Genomic DNA, 22,472 nt, shown 5'->3' on the forward strand with positions numbered 1-22,472 from the left:
ATCATCACACTGATTGGAGTCAAGGTTGGCTCCCTCCTGGCTCCAATTAGCTCTTGGAGACGTCATTAGGCTAGGGGCTCACATACTTTTTCCTCCCTGCTCTGTGAATGTTTACATGTTATGTTCAATTAAACCATGGCAACATGTAATGTTTGTGTATTATTATTTTCAGCAGACTGTGTTTTTCTATTGTTGTGACGTTCAGAGCACATTTTATGACCAATTCATGCAAAACTCCGCGTTATCCCAAGGGGTTCACATACTTTTTCTTGCAACTGTATTAAAATTTTGCACTTATTTACTTCAATTTAGAAATTGTCCAATTCTAAACTGACGCTGGCTAGCTTACAATATATTAAGCAATTAAAACAATACGGAAAAAAAACAAGGGAACTGCTCACTTAGTATAAATACATGTGCAAAAACACATTCAACAAAAGGCTTCATCCATTCTAGCGCACAGCCTGGGAGAAAAGTCAGAACTTTAGGGCTTTATGAAATGCCAACAGAGTGGAAGCTACATGAATTTCAGAGGGGATCTCAAGAGGGCAGGTGCCGCAACAGCAAAAGCACACTTAATTAGGTCTAGAGCAGTGGTGGCGAACCTATGGCACGGGTGCCAGAGGCAGCACTCGGAGCACGTGGGCACACGTGCTGTTGCCCCAGCCTCGCCTCCCTCCGCAACCCCCTCCTCTCCAACAGCCCCCCTGAAGGAGAGTTGCCCCTGAGCATGGCCCACGTGGAGCAGCGCAGCCAAGGACATGGCAGCCAGGCAGCGTAGACAAGACTCTGCCCTCACACCCCATCGTGCACAGTTGATGCTGCAAGGTGCGGGCAGAGGGCGTCACTGACATAGCGCTGCTGGGCTGTCTGGGCGATCGGCGGCCCTGGAGGCGGTGAGTGGCCCTGCGGGCAGGTGGGGCAGGGGATGGGGGGCGGAGTGGGGGCGGGGCAGGAGGTGGAGTGGGGGTGGGGCCAGTTTTTGGGCGCTCAGTCTCTAAAAGGTTCGCCATCACTGGTCTAGAGAGATGGCACCGTTTAATTAAAGGAAACTGGTGTGCATCAACACCAGATACACAGAAACCACGAGATTTTCAAATAACCTGGCCTCAGGCCACATCAATTATAGATGATAACTATATAGTCATCTTCGATTTGAAACTGGAAACACACTGACAACCAGTGCAACTTGTGAAATAGAGGGTTCATGTGGACATAGCAAGGTATGCCTACAACTACATAGCTACTCCATTGGTTAAACCACACCTGGTTTACTTCTCTGTTTTCTTTCAGCCTATCATTTTTCAATATATTCTATAAATAGCATTTGTGGCTTTCTTTTCATCAGGTTTTTCTTAGGCCCTTTTATAGCATTATTATTTTTTCTTTCAACATAGCATTATAAATCACTATAAAATGAAGTGAAGGAATGCTGAAATCCTAAACTGCATCATTTGAAATGTCTGGAAAACACTCCTCAAATATTTAAGAAGTTTGTTTTGTTACAAGTTTCCATGTTTTTCAGCTAAATAATTTAGATCACCTCATAAAAGCCAGAGCTTTTATTATGCGGTAATTGGGAACACAGTGGCCGGTGAGATCACTGAAGGTGGCAGGGTGCTTGATCAACTTGTGTAATAGCTCAGTCAAATGGGGAGGGCCATTGTGGGTTAAGAAGCCAAAATATTTTACGCACAAATAGTTCTGTGCATGGAACAGCTGTTGGGGGGGACTATATACTTGATTTAAAACATTTTGAATGTTTCGGTCCATGCCTGGAACAGAACAGTTTTCCTCTAGGTTTTGAAGGGCAGGGAGCAGGGAAAATCCCAAGCTAACGGGCTAAGGCAGTGATGACGAACCTTTTAGAGACCAAGTGCCCAAAAATTGGCCCCGCCCCCGCTCCACCCCCTGCTCCGCCCCCACCCCGCCTGCCCGCAGGGCCACTCACCACCTCCAGGGCCCGCCGCTGATCGCCCAGCAGCGCCATGGCAGCCACACCCTCTGCCCACGCCCCACAGCATCAACTGCGTGATGGGGCGTGAGGGCAGAGTCTTGTCTACGCTGCCTGGCTGCCATGTCCTTGACTGCACTGCTCTGCGTGGGCCACTCTCGGGGGCAACCCTTCTCCAGGAGGGCTGTTGGTGAGGGTATCACGGGGGGAGGCAAGGCTGGGGCAATGGCACGTGTGCCCACAGAGAGGACTCCGAGTGCTGCCTCTGGCACCCATGCTATAGGTTCGCCACCACTGGGCTAAGGGAAGGGAAGGAACCGGGAAATTGGAAGAGTGGTAGGCTGCTAGTTATTCCACCATTCAAGCCTCAGAATAGTGGCAGTGGCTGAGATGAGGCTATTAAAGAACCAAAGGGCCTAGGAAAGTGGAGAGTGCCTTCGCAGTACTGGCAAAGACAGGAGAGGAGAAAAGCACTAGAGCTTCCCTTGTGGCCCCATTCATTGGAAGCCTAAGAAAAGCAAACATTGGTAACTAGCTGATTGGCTTGCACTGTGCTATTTTCCTGCTAATTTGTTTTCAATTCAATCAGTCAGTTTTCAGTACAGATAACTTACATAAAGTTTGTTACTGACACTAAATAAACTCCAAGCAATAATTATTTAGTTGGATTGTGTCACTTTATGATAAGAGCAACAATACCAAATCTCTGGTGGTAATTCTTTGTTTTATTTTTCCTTGTTTATTTTATTATTCTATTATTTTACATTCGCTTTGTTTAAACTTCTTTCATTTCTTTGTTTTTTATGATTGTAAGCTACCTAAAGTAGCTCCATGGTGAGATAGGTGGCAAATGATGATGATGATTGTGTTTATGATGATTGATAAATGAACGAATGAATGAATGCATGCTCTGCATTTGGAGTTTTCTCAAACTTAACAAAGCAATCAGTTTGGTTTTTCTGATGGGATAATAGGCTGAGAGTTTGCAACTGAGTTCAGAATGAACTTAGAAGCCACAATGGGACTAGTGACAGCAACAAGTATGCAATTTCCAGACACCTAGAAACAAATAATGTACACAAATGTGCAGAATTTGTATGTTCATGTTTATACTTTTGGAAGCTAGAAAATGGCTAAGCAGTTTAGAATTTCAGAAAGACTTATTGTGTGTGTGCCTTCAAGTTAGTATTGCTCCTGGTGATTTGGCTAACTAAGTCCCTACAGCTTTCTTGGCAAGATTTCAGAATTGGTTTGACATTGCCCAATTCGGCTAAGAGGGAATCACTGGCCCAAGATCATCCAACTGGCTTTGTGTCTAAGGTGATACTAGAACTTAACAGTTTCCCAGTTTCTAGCCACTACACCAAACTGTCTCTACTCACTTACTTACTTAGTTCCTGGATTTATCTTCCATCGTCAACAAGCTCTCAGTGGCTTACAAGGAATACAACAGTGACAATCAAAACATCAATTTAAAATAACATAAATGGCAACAATAAGTAAAGCAATTAATATAATAAATGGTGTGATTTAAAAAAAAAATCAAGAAAATGCTCATACAGAAATAGCATTTCATTGTACATTTACAGTTTGTTCAGCCTCCAAAGTTTAAAATTGGTTGATAAGGTTTTCATAATTTCAGTTTATATACAAAATAATAGGCTGCTATAAGTATGAAATCTTGTTAGTGTTATTGTAATAATAATTACAAGGACATCCAGATTTTTAATATTTCTGGGCAAGACTGGGATCAAACTGAAGAATTATTGTTCGTGGTATAGGACCCTAGGCAAAATCTTGTTGAAATTCACCAAGCACTGTGAGTCTGCAATTCCTCTATCTAAGGGCAGGAGGAGTAAGATCTTCTTTATTTTTTACTAGGTTCTCAAGCAGTGCCAACCAATATGCCTCCACCGCGTAAACTACCTCACCGTTCCTGGGCTGCATCCATACCAACAATTCTCACTCACAGTGCCTTGAATGTTTTATTGCTGCCCTCACCAACCCCTGGACTCATGCCAGGACTTGCGGGAAGTTATCTTTGTTCACCACTTGAACGTTTTCTTGGATCGGTTATTATGAGGAGGCATCTCCAAAGGATTATTCAGCAGGAGACGGTACTAATAGGATTAAAATGTTTAATTCTATAAGCGGTTGCTGAAAGGCAAAACTTCATTTTTCTCCTAGCTTCAGAATGCGTGGAAGTAGAAATTCTACTTTTTGCAAACCATGTTTTTAATTGTTTGTAAGCATGTGAAACGATATATGTTTAGCCGAAATATGGCTCATCCACTACTATATTACCAGTCCTTTTATTGAAAGATTCCTAAGTTCTTAGGAAAACAAGTTGGAAAGCATCTTTAGTGTTTATATAGGTATTCCTTGACTTACAACAGTTCGCTTAGTGACCGTTCGAAGTTACAACGGCATTGAAAAAAGTGACTTATGACCACTTTTCACACTTATGACTGTTGCAGCGTTCCCATGGTCACATGATTTACATTCAGACACTTGACAATTGACTCACATTTCTGACAGTTACGGTATCCTGGGTTCATGTTGATCCCCTTTGGTGACATTTGGACAAGCAAAGTCAATGGGAAAACCAGATTCACTTAACCATGTTACTAATTTAATAACTGCAGTGATTTACTTAACACATGTGGTAAAAAAAGTCATAAAATGGGGCAAAACTCACTTAACAAATTCCTCACTTAGCGACATAAATGTTGGGCTCAATTGTGGTCATATGTTGAGAACTACCTGTATTTGGAAACATTCGGTCCAAATTCTGACTCATCCATGAACTTGTTGTTCAAGTCATCAGAAATCTGTTACAATTAGTAGCAAAATAAGAATCTTATGGAAGATATATTTCATATCTGGGGAGTTCAACAAAAAATATGCGTTGAATTGTTAAGATATCAAATAGACAATGCTCACTGCTGAGTTGATATAAAGTACTTTTTTGTGGTAGGAGTATAAAGCAATATGCAGTTCTTCACAATTTAAATGTTCAAATAAATTATTTTTGTAAAGCTACTGTACTAATCATTAAGCAACTTGCTATTAATTATTGACAGTAGAGAGGAACCTGTTAAATTTCATCAGCCAGTAGCAATGATGCCTTTCATTTACATTTAAATAAAACTTCCTGTTCCAGTTCAGATTACAAGAAAGCATGGGTGAGAACTTTCATTTCAATCAGATCTCTTGGCCTTTCTTTTAAAACAGCTGCAGCTACTCAACTCCAATGAACCTGGAGTGATCACGTTCAAAACAGATGTTCTGAAGTGCAGAGTTGCCCTTAATCCCAAAACTAACCAGACCTTGCAACTAAAAGTAGCACCTGAAACTGCAGGCCAGTGGAAGCAAGAAGAATTGCAAGTTTTGGAGAAATTTTTTGAAACCAGGGTATGTATATTTTCCATGCTATTGTAATGTAACTGAGGGCTTAATGAATAGTTAGGTTGCTGTGATTTTTCATGGGCAGTCAGTAAGAGATAAAAGGTCTTTGAACTGATTTTCATAGAAAGAGCAGAAGCCACTGTTCCACGATCAGGAGCAGGGAAACATTGAAAAAATATTTTAAAAGCAGTATCCAACCATGGGCTTCTGACCCAGCTTTTCCCAGTTTCGTGATAGTCCTTTGAACTAAACTAAAACTTTTGCAATATTGCCAATTAGAGAAATTACAATTTATTCTGGAGCCAGGTAAAACTTAACCTAAGTAAAAGTTATAAAAATACTGCATTTATTGCAGGTTGCAGGGCCACCATTCAAAGCCAATACTTTAATAGCCTTCACCAAGCTGTTAGGAGCCCCTACACATATTCTTCGGGATTGCGTACACATCATGAAACTGGAGCTGGTAAGTCCATTTTGTTCTCATCATTATTGCAAATATTTTCTCTGCTTAAACTGAAAGTGGATTATTTATCTATTTCAATGGCATGTTTTATTCAATAGTTTCCTGATCAGGCAAGCCAGCTGAAATGGAATGTGCAGTTTTGTTTGACAATTCCTCCAAGCGCTCCACCAATTGCACCTCCAGGAACACCTGCGGTTGTGCTGAAATCGAAAATGTTGTTCTTTGTAAGTAAAATAGTGGGTGCTGAATGCTTTAAGAACACATGTAATAAAGTTAATTCACTGCTTTTACTGAGCTTAAGTATGACTAGTATAACCTATATTAGCATCTTTTAAAAAAAACAAACTTTTCGGAACTAGTCGAGTTACTTAGATTAAAAAAATAGTTCCTATTTGTTATGATAGCTCAGCCTTCCTAAACTAATACGTTTTTGAACAGCAACTTTCAGAATTCCAAGCAACAGGGGGAAAAAATCAATTAAAAGACACGTACTTTCTTCGGAAATAGAGCCTTTTAAACTCATATATGTAGGTATAGCTATTATCAGCAATCATAACAAGCCCTAACAATAGTAAAATGGCACACGCGTCATGATATAATTGATACAAGTACAAATGATACAATTACATACATACGGTAAGTTGCGTCATTTGTATGAGATTATGGTGCATGTAGCATTATTTGCTCATCTTGCTTTTTTCCATGAACACCTCTAGTAATGCTCTACTAGAATTATTAAGCAATTAAATATTACAAATTAAATTTGTGATATTGAAATACTGTATAGATGCAGAATTACTGTGGTAATCATTGTACATATTGTTCTGTTTGGCAGCTTCAGCTAACACAAAAATCTGCAGTTCCACAGGAAGCCATGAGCATAATCGTTCCAATCATTTATGACATGGCTTCAGGTACCACACAGCAGGCAGACATTCCCCGGCAGCAGAACTCTTCCGGTGCTGCTCCCATGATGGTTAGCAATATTCTAAAGAGGTTTGCAGAACTGAATTCACCACGGCAAGGTACTGTACATGTGCAGTAGGGCAAATCATGTGCATGCTTGAGTTGCCAGAGTCTCAACAATTAAAAGTTTAAATATTGCACTTTATCATGAATCTTGCTTTGCCTTCATTGGTTTTATGAAAACCTGGTTTCAGTTAATGCATGTACGTGATAAACTGTCTGAATATACCTTTGTGGTGTCAGAAGGGTTGTATTATCAACATGACATGGACTTTATATCATTGACCAAGGAAGCGTAATGCACTTGATGAGTTGCTTATACTACTGTGGTCATAGTTACCTTATTTTAAGCATTACCATGTGTCTTGCTGTATATACTTGTGTAAAAAATATATCTTCCCATTTATTGTAATTTAACTGTTATGAGGCTGGTTGCCTATCTTGTTCTCATTTGTACTCTTTCGAGGAAAGTTGGGGAGCCAGCAAAATGGACCGATTTATAAATTATTTATAAAGTAACGTATTACAGTACTAGCTTTATTTTCTGTATTTCATAACTAGCTCTTGCCCTGACTGTATCTTCTCTTCTGTGCTGCCTTCTTTGTTTCTGTGAGATGCTTTTGTATTCAGTTTCTCTTTTTCCCTTAATAAAAGTGTTAGAAACTTTTGAAATGCACTTTTTTTTCCAACAGTTTTATTCTTGGGTTTGCAATTTCTGCCCAAGACACTAACCTCTCAGAAGATTTCTTCTTTTTCTTGTTAACTGCTTTTTGGCTTGGTTTGAAATTACAAATAATTATATTGGCTTTATAGGGTAGTATGATCATACTGATGAGCACTGATTCTAAAGTTGCACTGTATACACCACGACTATATGCAAGCAGTTTATAGGATTGAGGTGGTATGGATGGTGCCTCTTCAAATGCTTGCCTTTACTTTTGGTAATACTCCATCTGAACCTCTGAATCGTCATGGAGGTAACTGATTTTGGGAAGGTTAGCCATATATTTCTACGAAGGTGTATGGTTCAAGGTGAATTATCCAATGTTCATGTAATGGTCACTAGCATTTGGAATATTACATGGGCTACCTGTAATTCATGCATGCTTCAGAGAGCAGCTTAACTGTGAGTTACTTATGCAGTGTTGCTTGTGGGAGGGGAAATGCAGTTATAGATTGTAATTGAACAATTAGTGGGGCATTGGTCACCTGACTCTACACTTGGGGCTTAACCAAAAACTGGAGAAAAAAATAGCATTTATGGTTTTAAACTTGCAACATCTTTTCTCACATCACTATGAAACATAATGGCATCAAAATAATTAATGCATGCCTTCTAAATAGAAGTTTTGAGACAACCCCATGGCTACTTTTCACTACTTTTATCATTTTGAAATAGTAAATTGAAGCCTAGTGTACATGTACGTAACATATATACTCTCTGCTAGAAATCTTCCTGTCTTATAGGGGCTTCATGGATTGTATTCCTTAAAGGGTAAATACAGCAGCACTTTCAGAAGCTGTAGGCATGGTTTGTGGAGTTTTTGCCAAGTTAAAAATAAAAAACATTCTGCTTCAGCTATTACTTTTGAAATTGTGGCTTTTCTTTTGTCTTTGAGTCTCTTGTCAAGAAAAGTGCTGGGATTCTCCTAGAGTTGTTTTATGGTTTGTATAGTGTTGATATAATTAATTTCTAATACTATTGACTTCTTATTCTGATTTAGTAACTTTTTCATTTGAAGATTGAAAAATATTCCAGAGTTTAATAGTTAATGTAACTGTTAACAGCAATGCTGGCAATAGCTGTCCAATTATTTTGCATTTTCCAATAATCATCAAAAGTGTTCTTCAGTACTATTAGCATGAATTGGTCACTCTTTGGCAATATAGTTTAGCATTCACATTTCCTTTACGGGAGCACAGGACATGAGACACTGAGAAAAATATTTACAGCCAAATAGAATTTGATTGCTAATCCACAATCAATATTTTGGCTTTTTTAAATGCATGATTTTTCCTGCATATGGAAAATCTTATTAGCTTGGCTAGAATAATATGTGCACATATTATGTAGTAATTGGTATTTAAAAGACATACCTTTTATTTTCTGTACCAACTATGCACTTTCTGGTAGGTTAGAACCAAGCAGTTATATAGACCATTGGAATTGGTTTATGGTGCATAAATTGTGTATTTGTTACTGTTACAGTTGTTTACATTTTGATATTTATCACTGCCATAACGTAATCCCACTTCTCTAATTTGTTTTTCTTTCCCTTGTTCTAGGTGAGTGTACAATCTTTGCAGCTGTTCGTGATTTAATGGCTAACCTTACATTGCCCCCTGGGCGCCCATAGGCTTTTATACAAAGGGTAAAAATGAGATGAAATGGAAAAACTCTCTGAAATAAAGCCTTTGGTTACTTAGAATGAATGGAAGAGACATTTTCACGTGTCACAATTTTAAAAGAGCTGATACAATGGATTGGCCTACTTTCAGGGATGCACTTTCATCAGTTTTTTTTTTCTTGGTACAGCACTCTTAAAATGTTTTAAGAAGACATTTCAGACTCATAATAAATTTATGTATCCGCTTGGCAGTAAATAAGAGTTAATATTCTGTTTTATACTTCAAAGATTATGAAAATGCCAAATTTGTTTATTTAAATGTTTTTTCTGATGTCTTGGTGTAATAGTCTTTTTTTAAAGCAGAGCTGTCATCTTTTGAATACTGTAAAACTGTGACAAACTTTATATTGAAACTGTATTTTAATATTACTGCTTTAAAATGTTAAAAATGGACTTGTTATAAACATGTCCCCAAACACAATATTTAATAAACCAGATTTTTTAAATAAAGGGTTACTTTTAAAATGTGTATTTATATAGGAAAAAAACCTGTAAGGTTCACTCAGCATTGTATTTTGTGCTTTTCATTAGATCATCATTGTTGGCAATCATCTCTGTATCAAATCAAATAGTAGGATGTTGCCAGATGCTTTTAGTAAAGCTAATGATTTCCAGAAATGCCCGGAGCAGCTATGAGGATGACTGTTCTTTTCCTCAACTTTATTGGTTCTCAGACAGTACCTTGCTGTCAGCTGCCTTGAGTTCTAATACTCTAGTACCTTCTGTCCAGCTTCTTAAATTTATGTGCTAAATGTCAGATGAATTTGAAACAGGTCCTTTTTAAATAGAAGGATTTATTTTGATGGGCTATAAGGGGAAAAGGTAAAAATCGTATTCAGTATAGCTAAGCCAGAACTAAAAATATGTTCTGTATTGGTAATTCTTCATCCAAGGGGAATAGCAAGCAACCTGCTGGAAATAGCAACATAAGGTGACCATTTCATGTTGCAGCTGTATTTTGTCAGTTAATTTATTGTGTCCAACTGTGGAACATCTTAATGGCATGAAGATGCTGTGTGTTAAATTTAGGATTACCAGATATCTACATAGGCAAAGGAAGATGGGGACAATTGGAAAGATGGACAAATGGGAGGAGGGCACATTCTTGGCATCTGTTACAAAAATTATGATGAAAAACTGCAAAAACAAAATGTATTTATGTCTACACATATATGACTTTTTTCCAGCATCAGAAAGACTGGTTTTTGAATTGCAGGGATGTGCAAGAGCCAGTTGGAGGCAAAAGCCTTCAGTGGGTAACTGATTAAGCTGGCAACAAGTAACCAATAAAAGTCAGAGAGCTGAGTTCGTTAACTTTCAGTTTGTGTTTACTAAGGAAGCTTGCCTCACCAAGAAAAGCTGCTCACAAAAAGATAAACGTGTTAAGATATTCAACAAGCTGAACAATATTTGATTTTAATGTAGGAACTAAGGACTAAAACGAGGATATCTCCTCCTGTTGCTAGATGTCAGGTAACTAGTTGAACTCAAAAACTAAATTAAAACAGTATTGTAACTTCTTAAAACATGGAGGTGGACAAGGTCTCTTAACTGTCGGCCTGGGTTAGTGCTGGTGCAGAATGCAAAAAAGAAAAGCCAGTTTTTACATAGATTACAAAAGCCATATTCAGAATGGTGAAAGGCTGCTAAGCGTTTGAGTTTAGAAACGTGCTTGGAGAGTTAGGAAAATCCAACATCTAAGGAGGGCATCGAATTAGGGAAGGCTGTGCTTTCAGGAACTTTGCTGTTCTGTTCCTCTGTAGGGCGCTATTTTCCAGGAAATTACTTGGACGGGGAATTTCTCCCGAAACGTAACGGTAGAATGCAGTTCCCTATTAGGTCTTGTGCGGAGGAAAGATTGGATCGCGGTGGGATGACTTTGCTAAATCTTGAGAATCGAGTAGTGCAGTGTTTCTCAACCTTGACAATTGTAAGGCATGTGGACTTCAACTCCCAGAATTCCACAGCCAGCAATGCTAGCTGTGGAATTCTGGGAGTTGAAGTCCACATGCCTTAAAATTGTCAAGGTTGAGAAACACTGGAGTAGTGGATATTTTATTGAGGAACACTATGAAGTAACTACTCGAGGGGGAAAGGGGAATCCGAGTGTGGGTTGCTAAAGGTCGTCGAAGGCTTCAGCCCTTCCTCGAGAAATGACGACAGATACCCGCCCCGCTTTTTCACACGGCCGAATCTGGCCCCTCCCAGGCGACGCGGGTACGGGCTGGCGATGGCGGAACTGGCTGCGCGGCTGAACTGCGCCGAATATAAAAACTGGCTGAAGGCCGGGCACAGCCTCCTCCTCTTGAAAGCCGCCCTGCAGCGCTTCGCCGGCGAGCAAATTCACGCCTTCCATCGCCGGCTGATCGCGGGCGACTCCGCTCGCTTAACCCCGTCAGGCTTTCAGTGTGGCGGGCGCTGCGTCCCTCGAGGCAAGCAGGTGAGGCTTTCCCACCCCGGATCCGGAGCTTTGATCGTCGCAGGAGCCGGTGACGTCGCGCTACGTGGCCTCTGCGGAATCGATCGCCTCCCAGTTTGCGCGGAACTTGCCCGGGTTGGATTCCCTTCTGGGAAACCATCGACGCGCGTTCTCCGATGCCTTCACGTAGAATACTTGCATCTTTCCTGTACCTGGTGCTGGAAAGGATACATATCTTGTCCAGCAATCTCCAGATTGAGGAGCCTCGAGGGAGGTTGCCTTAGCTCAGTGTTTCTCAACCTTGACAATTGTAAGGCATGTGGACTTCAACTCCCAGAATTCCACAGCCAGCATTGCTGGCTGTGGAATTCTGGGAGTTGAAGTCCACATGCCTTACAATTGTCAAGGTTGAGAAACACTGCCTTAGCTAAACATTTGAATTCCAATTTTCCAGTTCCACCTCTTTCCTGTTCGGCTGTTTTCCTCCTCGTCCTTTTTTCTTCGGCACGAATATACTCTTCTCCCCACGAGAGGGGGATTTTGAGCCACTCGCGCCTCCCTCCTCCGGTCTGTTTCGTTCTCCTTAACCGCCCCCTCGTGGCGCCGTCCACGTAAACATCTGGGAGAGGGGCGGGCTTGCCGGAGGAAATCTTGAGTAGAACAAAGAATCCGGCTCGCCAGGCAGCGCCTCCTCTTGTGAGGGGAAGGAGAGAGAGGCTCGCTCCCGCCAAACACTCGGCATTTGCCCTTTCTTTTTACATAGCGTATGATAGATTCGCCGTAATTAATTGGAATGGAGGGCAGGTTGTCTAACTGGCAACTAGTTTTTGGGCATGTTACAAAGCTGAGCCTCGTTTTAATTCCTAGCCCTCAGAATAAATACCTAGCTTAGCAAATTGTATTTCAGCAATTCACAAATCAGATATAATGCAGGAACATCTCTTATTTGAAAATATCAAAACAAATTATGTCATATATTTGTATTTTTTTTAGTCAGAATGGGCGCAACGAAACACAACAGGAATATTTACTGTTCTTTTAGCCGTTGCCCTTTTTAAGGACCCCTGAAAAGATTGTAAGTCCTTACATGCCGATTTATATTCCATTTCAAAGTTTTCTTAACTATAATCAGCATGAAAGTCTTCACATCTACTCTTCTTTATTAGGCAGAACCACACAAGCTCTGTTACACATCCAGATGCAGATTATGATTTGTATTCAAAGGTGAATTTGCAAGTGCATTGAAGTATGCAGAGATCAAATAAGATTTGCTGAAGACTTTTTTCACAATGTGATGAATCAATGGACATTTTAAGACATTCACAAGAATGGATACACTGAGTTAAAGCTGAAAGGTCAATCAGACAATGACAATTTTTTAATCCAACTCATTTTTGGTGAAACAGTAAAACAATTTTCAACTGGCAGAGGTAATTATAAGCTAGAATTCCTCCCCACCTCCATTTCTAGGTTTCTAAAGCTCTATGACATTTTTCACAGAAATAGTCCCAGTCCTTTTTGCTATTTATATAGAGGATCCTATTGGATGCCAGTCTGGAACACGTCTGAGTAACCCATTAAAATTACAGATTTTTGTTGCTTCAGCACCTATGCCTTTCTTTTTCTTTTGGAACTAATATTTTTTTGGCCTTTCAAATTGAAAAAAAATCTAAAATAATCTTTGTGATTCCCTTGGGTAAAGAATTGTAGCATGTGGGGTTGGAGAGTTGTTTATATTGGTGTTTCTTTTGTTTTGCAGTTTCAACCTAGCTGCTCCTTATGTAAAGAATGGAAAAAAGAGATTTTGAGCCATCATACACACAAGATGGGGGATATTTATTGGGGGAACTGCAGACCATGGCTCTGGCCTTCTAATTCATGGGAACTGGCAAAGGTAATGCAAGACCATAAAATAAATTTCAAAAATGGAGCAATGGGGGGGGGGGAGCTCTGATACTGATACTCCCAAGGAGAGATTAAAACACATGGGCATTGGTGTAAGATTGTACAAATGCATTCTTGCTGTGGATAGTACAGTATGTGCATTGCCACCTCGTGCTTTGGAGCTTCATTCTATTAGAAGATGCTAACAGCATCTGAGTGTCATATAGTACAATTTGTAGTAAAGATAGGGTGATGCAGTGCTGCAGATTTAGTGCAGAAGGAGTTTCAGAATGTGCAGGAGTGCAATGTAACACACACACACCCTTCATTAGAGCAGCCCATTTGTTCTGAAGTATCTACGAGACCGCCTTCTGCCACAGATTCCCTCCCACAGACCGGTACGCTCCCACAGAGCGGGCCTCCTCAGGGTGCCGTCGGCCAGGCAGTGTCGGCTGGCGACCCCCAGGGGGAGGGCCTTCTCTGTGGGTGCCCCCACCCTCTGGAACGAACTACCCCCCGAGATCCGGACGATCCCGGATCTCCTAACCTTCCNTGACCTAGGGTGAATTTTAAATAGGGAAAATTTTTAAAGATTTTAATAATGACACAGCTATAAATATTTGGTTTTTAATTGGCTTTTATAGGGGAAATGTTTTTGTGTTGTTTTAACATGCTGTGAGCCGCCCTGAGTCCCGTGGGGAGAAGGGCGGCATATAAGTTAGTGAAAATAAATAAATAAATAAATAAATAAATCTCTTTGAACTGAATTCAGAGGGTTGCACAATTTACGGTAGTAATATAGATAAACCAGGAAGGCCTCAGTCTTTCTTCCTGGATATTGCTACACTGATACCCTGTGTGTTTAAGTGCAGAGAGAGAAAGAGAAAGCACAAATATGCCTGCCTGCTTCTGCCTACTGACCTTTGGAATACAATTATGTTGGATTTCAACCTCCCATAATTCCTAGCAATATGACAGGCCCACAAAGGCTGTCAGTAAAACTGTAAATAGGAAAATGACATCTGCAAAAATAAATTGAGCCAAAGCCACTTTTCTTGTTCACAAGAAACCTAAGATTACAACCACTTATTGCTACCTGCATTCATTTGATTAATCTTATTCTCTGATATAAAGCTCAGTTATGAAATGATGTTTTCTTGGTTTCTGAGACAGGAACAAACAGCACTGACCATGTATGTTTTTCTTTATTGTTCAGGCTTATATGCCTCGTGGGAAAGCCGATACTTATGGTCCTGACAAGTGTGATGCATCAGCACTCTTAAACCTTTTCATTTTCTGTGATCACTTCAACAATATTGATCCAAAGAAAATCAGAGAGGTATCCAACAATGAGTGTTTGAATGACGTTTCTTTTATTAATTCTTAGCAGGCAATCAGAAATATATTCCCTGAGGCATAACTGGTGACTGCCGCCCTCTCTAAAAGACAACATCACTTTTTTCTGTTTTACTTCTCTGCACTTGAATTGAGGATTTATGTGGAGATGGCAAAACTTAGGGAGAAAAGTAACTATTCCCCTTTTGTCTAAGTCTCTGCAATTCATAGAAAACTCAGAGATTGGGTGATTTTTTTCCCCTTCCCACAGACTTATTTCAGCTTCAGAAAGTTGTCAAGACCTAGTTATTGGATCAATGTTGTGACTTCTTATCCCTGCTTTGCCTACACATGGACATTTCAGGATGTCTTTCAGGGGAACCTACACAGTTTTAAACCACAGTTAAAAACTCAGCTCTGTGACCTTAGTTGATTAGAACCCTCCCCCCTGCTGGCACTGTTGCCTGAAACTGACCAGATCTTAATTAGTTTCACACTGAAGGTTTTTATTGTCAGTGGCAGGAAACTTGATCCTAAATGTGCACATTGATTAGAAAATTGCTGAGGTAACCACTAAGTAGCTGTATTTCTGCCCAGTCCTAATGTTTTAGTATAAATGAATAAAATAAACAATACAATATAATCAAATCTTGAACTGAACCTTTTGAAATAAAATCATCTTTTGGTGATACTACAGTATGGAATGAAAAGTAAGGGATTGTTTCCTGTGGAGTGCTATGCATATTTCCTTTGGCAAAGATTATAAATGCAATCTAGAAAATTTTTCCTTCTTCTTGTTCTACAGTTATACATAATTGAACTTTTTTCTAAATTATTCATATTTTGTGAAAAGATGTAACTGATTTCTTTTCAGTAGTTTGTATATGCTTATAGATGTCAAATACCACACAGTGTAATAGACATAAGGTTGATTATTGTGTGAGAAGGGTCACTAAAAATTGTATATTCCTTCATGGACTATAACTTTTAAATGTATTTTCCATGTGGAATGTTTATGAGCTGGTACTACTGACAGCATTATGTTGTTCTGGCATAAAATTTGTGTAACTCGGAGCTGTAATTTGAGAACTGGATCTCCCTACCATTGCCCATAGCAGATTTACAATATGCTTTTTGGTATACATTTATATCTTTAGGTGATAAAGTGCCGCAATGAGCTAATGCATTCTGCAGATATGAAAGTCTCTTTTTCCTGGTTGAAACAATTTGGAAATCATGTCCAAAATTTGCTGACTGAATTCTACCAGGTTCCAGAGGCTCAGACAGCTTGTCATAGGATACAAAAGGTAATACTTGCAAGTTTTCTAACATATTACATGGCTGCAATTATTAATATTTCTTAGTTTGGCACTCTAATGAATATTGGACAAAATGACACTGTGTAGTTTGTGGTCTAAATCGGGATTTTTTTTCAGGCCATAAAATCCGTTAGTTAAAAATTCCTTCCTTCTACTTCCTTTCTTCCTTTCCAGAAAGAGAAAAAAAATTTGAAAATAAACCACCAACATTTATACCACAAACCCATATACAAATTTAATTATTAGTACTTATACTTTTAAGTTTTACTTAGCCTTTGTCTCAACTCAAAACAATATCTTAAATTCAAATCTTAATTATTTGTAGAATTCAGATTTTTAGCCAATCAGTAACCTGATGGTTAGTTTTCCCTTAATATTTTAATTTAACATTTAATATTTAATTTTTCCAAATTTTTAATTAAACACAATTCCTTTATCCCGATTGCTCATACATTCTAATATTTAAAATACACATCTTATATATAAATTCTACGCTCTATCTTACCCATCTAATGACAATATAATATTCTTATTTCAACATATTTCTAGATTTTATATGACCAAAATTTTCCTTATCTCAAATTGTTACAATGTCAGAATACATATTCTACCTATTTAGATATATTCTATTTTAGATCTCATATATAGATCAGAACCCCAATCTTTTTCAATCTTATACAAAGGAAGAAGAGAAAAAAAATTATTAGCTCCAAATGTGAGATAGGAGACTTAGAAATTGGGATTATTTAAAACCTGGAAATGATAAAGATTAAACGTTAAACTTAAATATCAATGGGAAATTAAAGTTAAGAAAAACTTACTAGGTTATTGTCTAAAAGGTGGAATGTCAAATTAATTAAGATATGTATAGACTGAAGATTATTGATGAATATTAGAAAAGTATTTTTGTTTGATTAATAGAATAAGAGCTGTATTGGTTTGAACATGACAGTAGATATCATGGGGGAAAGAGAGGGAATTAGTTTGTTGTAATAATTTGAGATTTGTACTGATGATATTCAAATGTAACGGAATTACTGTGCTCAGCCGCCACGCTGCTTTTCAAATATGTAAATGTAATATTGTAAAATCAATAAAAAACTTGAAACTCCAAAAAAATAAAAAATTCCTACAACCTCTGATCCTCAAAATAGCAACTGTTATTTCCAGTGTTTCTAAGAACAAATGCTTTGGATGCCCTAGCTGTATTCAAGTGATTTGTTTGACTCTCAGTTGCCTGGAGTTGTCTGATGGTGCGATCAATGGCATATAAACTTAATGAATAAATAGTCGGTCATGGAATCTATTCTGTGGAGCACAGTTAGAAAAGCCCTAGTCTAAGCAAAGAGTGGGTGTATATGTAAGATTTTTTAAAAATAGATTTTAATATAGATCCAATTAATTTCAGTTGCCATTTAAAAATTCTACCAAAAGAATTTTTCTCAGACTATTTTAGAAACTGTGTGATATACTTCAGTGTGGAGAAATGATGCTACATGTGGCTCATTGCACAAACAACTGTCCAGGATGCCAGGAGTATATTGTTCACATAACAATGTTCCCTGGCTACTCTTGGAAGCTGAACGGAATTTCAGAAAATAGCTTATATTATAGCAGGAAATCTGAGTACTGTGAGATGTAAAAACCCCAAATTTTGATACAATACGAAGACAAGTCTGGTTAACAAAACAAAGTTTTATTGGAGAAAAAAATAAAAATAAGAAGAAGAAAAGAAAAGAAAGGCGTTTGCAAACGCGGCCTCCTGGAGCCTTCCCAAAATGGATTGGGTTCCAAGAGCGCAAAGAGCAGTTTCCAAGCTATATAATTTATACCTTTTACAATGCAGTCATGCCTAAGAAACCCTCCCATTCCCTTTCTCTGTATTCTTTGAAATTGCTTTACATTTAAAAAGGTCATCCTAGCAATTTCTGTCCATCCGGCTGTGGTCTTTGTTTATTTGTAATTTCCACTTTGTGATCTTATCTTTGTTTATTTGTAATTTCCATTTTGTGATCTTATCTTTGTTTATTTGTAATCTCTACTCAAGTAGGTCATAATTCATTGTCTTTGCTGATTACTTTTTGTGATCACTTTACATAGACAGGAAACAGTAAACAGATTGGCAGTGCATTGCTACATTTACACTACAGTAAACATACAGTCTCATACATTGTTACATTTTATAAAATAATAATAATAATAATAATAATAATAATAATAATAATAATAATAATANTAGTAGTAGTAGTAGTAGTAGTAGTAAAGTTGGAAGGGACCTTGAAGGTCATCTAGTCCAACCCCCTGCTCAGGCAGGAAACCCTATACCATTTCGGACAAATGGCTGTCCAGTCTCTTCTTAAAAACTTCCAGTGTTGGAGCATTCACCGCTTCTGGAGGCAGGTTGTTCCACTGGTTAATTGTTCTCATTGTCAGGAACTTTTATTTCCTTCAGTACTTGTGGCCCAGTGACAAACAATGCTGAACTTATTTAATACTAGCTGTACCCGGCCGCATGTTGCTGTGGCTCAGTTTGGTTAAATGGAAAAGAAAGAAAAGAGAAAGCGCACGTTTGTAATATGTTTAATTTCACAATGCTTATGGGTATAAAAAAGCATGTTTTTACCTGTCAGAGGTGTGACATCTATATAATAGTAGGTATATAAAAACATGCGTGTATTCGAATGCAATGTTGTATCAAAATTTCAAAGCAATCGGTGAAGAAATTTCAGAGATTTAAGATTTTGAACAAACGAACATTTACATTTTTATTTATATAGATTTGCACACTATTTAAGCATAAGCATGCTTTCAGGCAGCTATCAGAACAGCACGGTCAGCATATTATTAAATAATGTGCTAACATCAACCAGGGGGATTGGTCTTTTTCTTTTGGTTTCTTAGAACAGTTCTTCCCAGTCTGTGTGATCATTAATATTCAGTTATTAGTCATTGTCTTGGCATTATAAGAATTGCAAACCAATAGATTTGGATTTCTTAAGATGGTGAATGTCTGCTTCTATCCTTTATTTTCTCACTAGTTTTTTATTGTGTTGTTTTTAATTATCCCAATAGCTCTTGGAATCTGATTGGAATGTTCACATAGCAGGAGATCAGCTTGATGGACTGGAAGGTGAAATGACCCCAAGCCTGATCAGAGAAACAGAATTAGAACTGATGAAAGAGAGACTTGAGGAAATCTGTTTTCTTGCAAAAGAACATGGAATAACATCAGAAGAGGTGACCTAATTGCTAAAAACATAAAAACAATATAGTATTAATCATACTTAGATTTTGAAGTTGATCATTAATTTGCTATAGGAGTATATTGGAAAAAGGCATTTCAGATTGCTATTCATACTTTAAGAAACCATATTCCATAAATCTGAATTTTATTGTTCTTTAGTTCTTTATAGAAAACAGGGCTACTTATTGGAGCACACACAGCACCTAATTAGTTAACTTGCATCTAAATATTGTTGACATTTAGAAATTGTTCTGCTTCCTATCCCTGGCTTTTCTATGAAGCTCCTCTTCAGGAACATGTTTTTATGGTAAACAGATAATTTAAATACCTAGGTTTAGAGCTATATAGACAAAAAACCTGGAATTCCTATTTTATAATGTATTAGCTTGGTACAGCTGTATCCCCAGTACTGGAGTATTTCACTTCTATTTTTTAAAAAGACCTCTTTATTTTAGTGGGAAAAGAGAAATATTGCTAGTCTGTGCAAGAATGGAAGACTGAAAGGTTTTGCTTTTAGCTTATAGAAAAGACTGAAAGAACTTCAAGATGGTAAAGGGTTTGTAACCCAAATCTTTTTGTGTGAAATTGCTGAAAGGTAGGTGGACAATTATGGGAAGACATGATATCAATCTTTAAATATCTCAAGGGCTCTTGTGCAGAGGATGCAGCAGCTTTGTTCTCTGTTGCTTCAGAGGTCACACTGAAAACCGAAGGACTTGTGTGAAAAGTAGACAGCCTTGGGAGATAGTAAATTTTCCTTTGTTAAACACATTTAAGCAGAGTTGGACAGACCTATGTCACAGACGTATAGCTGCATCTTTTATGATGAATCCTGCATGAGTAAGAGTTAGGTGAGATAATTATAATTATCACTTTTAACTCAGGTTTCCAAGTATAAGCTCTGAATCTTCATTTGGAAACAGAGAATTAAGTATTGGAAACATTGTTTACCACAGAGTTGTTTAATTGCTATTCTGCTACGAAGAATAGCTATGATATAAAACTGACTCTCTTACTTCCTCAATAGCTACCAATACCACTACTGCTTAGGAACTATCTTTAGTGTAAAGGAAAACAAAATAACCAAGGCACTTGATCAAACAAAGCAACTTGAAAAAGAATATCAAACAACTTCATGTGCTTAAATCACTTGTATTTAAAATGTGAAACTAGGTTGGCTAAAGAATATTTTGTTGCTTTCACCTCCCCATAGTTCCCCCTTGACAACAGTGTTGATGTAAGTTGTAATCTAATAAGGATATAAAGTATAAAATCAGAAGCTAATGGGTGATAGTATGCAGGCAGTTGCTTGAATCAGAGGTGAAATTTATTTTGAGAGCATAAGACACAATCAGCTGGTCAGAAAGTGGCCATCCTGAGCTCTCCCCTGCAATCCCCTTTTCTAGGAAAACCTAGTCTTTTTTCCTCCAAAGAGCACAAAAAGTTCTAAGAAAGTGCAGTTAGATGGGCTTCCAAAAGGGAGCACTGTGTGATCAAGGCATCCTGGAGTCAGTGGTTTCCCTTTATTTAATTGGAGGTGGAGGGGGCACTCCCATGGAGGAAACAACCTTTTGTCATTTAATTACCATAGGAAGAGCTCTGACTTCAAGGAAATGTTCACCTGAATGGTTGGTGCCTCCTGCTACATTTTAATCTTTGTGCTGAGTTCATTGTAATTTTTCACCTTTTATTCTCAATTGTAATTTTTAACCTGTTGCCCTGATAAACAAGTGGAAAAAACTGTATGGGCAGAGGAAGACAAAATGGTGGCAGAGTTTGATTTCCTTCCCACAATTTTTTAAAAGGCGAGACTCCAAAAATATATAGAAGATAAATACAATCCAGAAAATGCAAAGTTTTCCACTTGTCTAAAAATCCACTGAACTTGACAATATAGCTTAAAGAAATATTGGACATTAAAAAAAAATAAAGTTTTGGTCTAATGGAAAGAGTGAACATAAAGATTACTGGGTTGAGTTTGGAGAGGTCAGTTCCTTGTTCTTTTGTGAAATTATCTGGATGTGCTTAGGCTACCACTCCAATCTGTTCCAGAGGCTACTGATTAAGTGCTAAGACTTCTCTATGACTTTTGAGAAAAGAACAGAAATGAATGACATTTATACCAATTGAAATGTATTTCATGACTATTTTTCCTCTTAGGATTTAAATAGAGTACAGATAGTAAGAGATTTCTTACTGGGCAATCACGAACTTCAAAGTAATTTGCAAACAGAAATGCAGAACCTAGAAGACCTGGTAAAAGAACTCAATGGTGAAAAAGAATTGGCTGGAGACATCCAAGAAGTGAATTGATGAACAATGAATCAAGTATGCACACTTTAAATATTCTGCTTGTTTTTTTTATTTCAGTACAATGTAACTTTTGTCCCATTTTATGAAGTTTTAGAAGAAAGTATCATTGTACAACTAAATCAAAACTTTAAGGTGGATTTTTGCTTAAATGCATGAAGGTAGAACATTCATGGGGGGGGCAAGATACTATTTTTAAGAATGAAAAGCAGAGGAAATTGGTTTAAATAAATGTACATTTCTTATTTTCAAGTGTCCTTCTTTAGGAATGCTGTGTCAGTGATGAATGAAAGCAAGAGCTACAGCTACAGCTTAACAACTCCCTAAATGCTTTGCTATTTTTAGAAGTAACATCTCAAAAGACAGAAAACCTTCCGCATGCTTGTCTTTGGCTGGCCAATGGTTTCCATAGCTTGTGCTTTCCTGTGCAAGCCCTTTTCCATTTTCTAGGCGAGCACCAGTCCAGTTACATTGCATGTCATCTCTACAATTTCTTCAGATTCCTGCATTTCAGATCCCTGCTTAGTGATTTGGTTCTTACACTGTGTTAAATCTTTTAAAACTGATTTATAGAATAAGTTAAATTGGCCTAGTACATACACTAAACACAAAACCGTAAATTATTAGAGCTAAGTTTGCATATAGTATTGTTCACAATGTAATTTGGGATTAGCATATCTGCAACCATACCTTGTAAACTATGAGCTTATTTACAAATCATGGTTAAAATGATTTAATGCAGTGCCCAAACCTGGTTACTAT

General features: G+C 38.0%; 2 protein-coding genes across 2 annotated transcripts in view; both read left to right on the forward strand.

Annotated features, from left to right (window-relative positions):
* Positions 1-9,627, forward strand: part of MED14 (mediator complex subunit 14) — a 54,268-nt gene extending 44,641 nt beyond the window's left edge. The window contains exons 26-31 of the mRNA XM_015814907.1: positions 3,836-4,071; positions 5,189-5,368; positions 5,718-5,825; positions 5,924-6,049; positions 6,661-6,850; positions 9,078-9,627. Coding sequence (XP_015670393.1) covers positions 3,836-4,071; positions 5,189-5,368; positions 5,718-5,825; positions 5,924-6,049; positions 6,661-6,850; positions 9,078-9,148 — 911 coding nt within the window. The 3' untranslated portion in view covers positions 9,149-9,627. The remainder of the gene's footprint in view (positions 1-3,835; positions 4,072-5,188; positions 5,369-5,717; positions 5,826-5,923; positions 6,050-6,660; positions 6,851-9,077) is intronic.
* Positions 9,628-10,417: 790 nt separating this feature from the next.
* On the forward strand, positions 10,418-22,257 carry CUNHXorf38 (chromosome unknown CXorf38 homolog). Its single transcript, XM_029283949.1, has 7 exons — positions 10,418-10,455; positions 11,408-11,639; positions 13,378-13,512; positions 14,719-14,841; positions 15,995-16,144; positions 19,229-19,393; positions 21,561-22,257. Exons 1-7 carry the CDS (start codon positions 10,418-10,420, stop codon positions 21,711-21,713), a joined length of 996 nt encoding a protein of 331 aa, XP_029139782.1. The 3' UTR covers positions 21,714-22,257.
* The last annotated feature ends 215 nt before the right edge of the window (positions 22,258-22,472 follow it).

This window comes from Protobothrops mucrosquamatus, unplaced genomic scaffold (genome assembly GCF_001527695.2).
Source record: "Protobothrops mucrosquamatus isolate PMUCROS unplaced genomic scaffold, P.Mucros_1.0 scaffold294, whole genome shotgun sequence".
Classification (NCBI taxonomy): Eukaryota; Metazoa; Chordata; class Lepidosauria; order Squamata; family Viperidae; genus Protobothrops; species Protobothrops mucrosquamatus.

Bases quoted from the DNA above. Each gene is read 5' to 3' on its own strand.
- CUNHXorf38 (XM_029283949.1), top strand. From the start codon at position 10,418: ATGTGCAAGAGCCAGTTGGAGGCAAAAGCCTTCAGTGG. The intron at 13,513-14,718 runs GTAATGCAAGAC...TTTATTGTTCAG, and splicing joins ATTCATGGGAACTGGCAAAG to GCTTATATGCCTCGTGGGAA. The intron at 16,145-19,228 runs GTAATACTTGCA...TTATCCCAATAG, and splicing joins CTTGTCATAGGATACAAAAG to CTCTTGGAATCTGATTGGAA.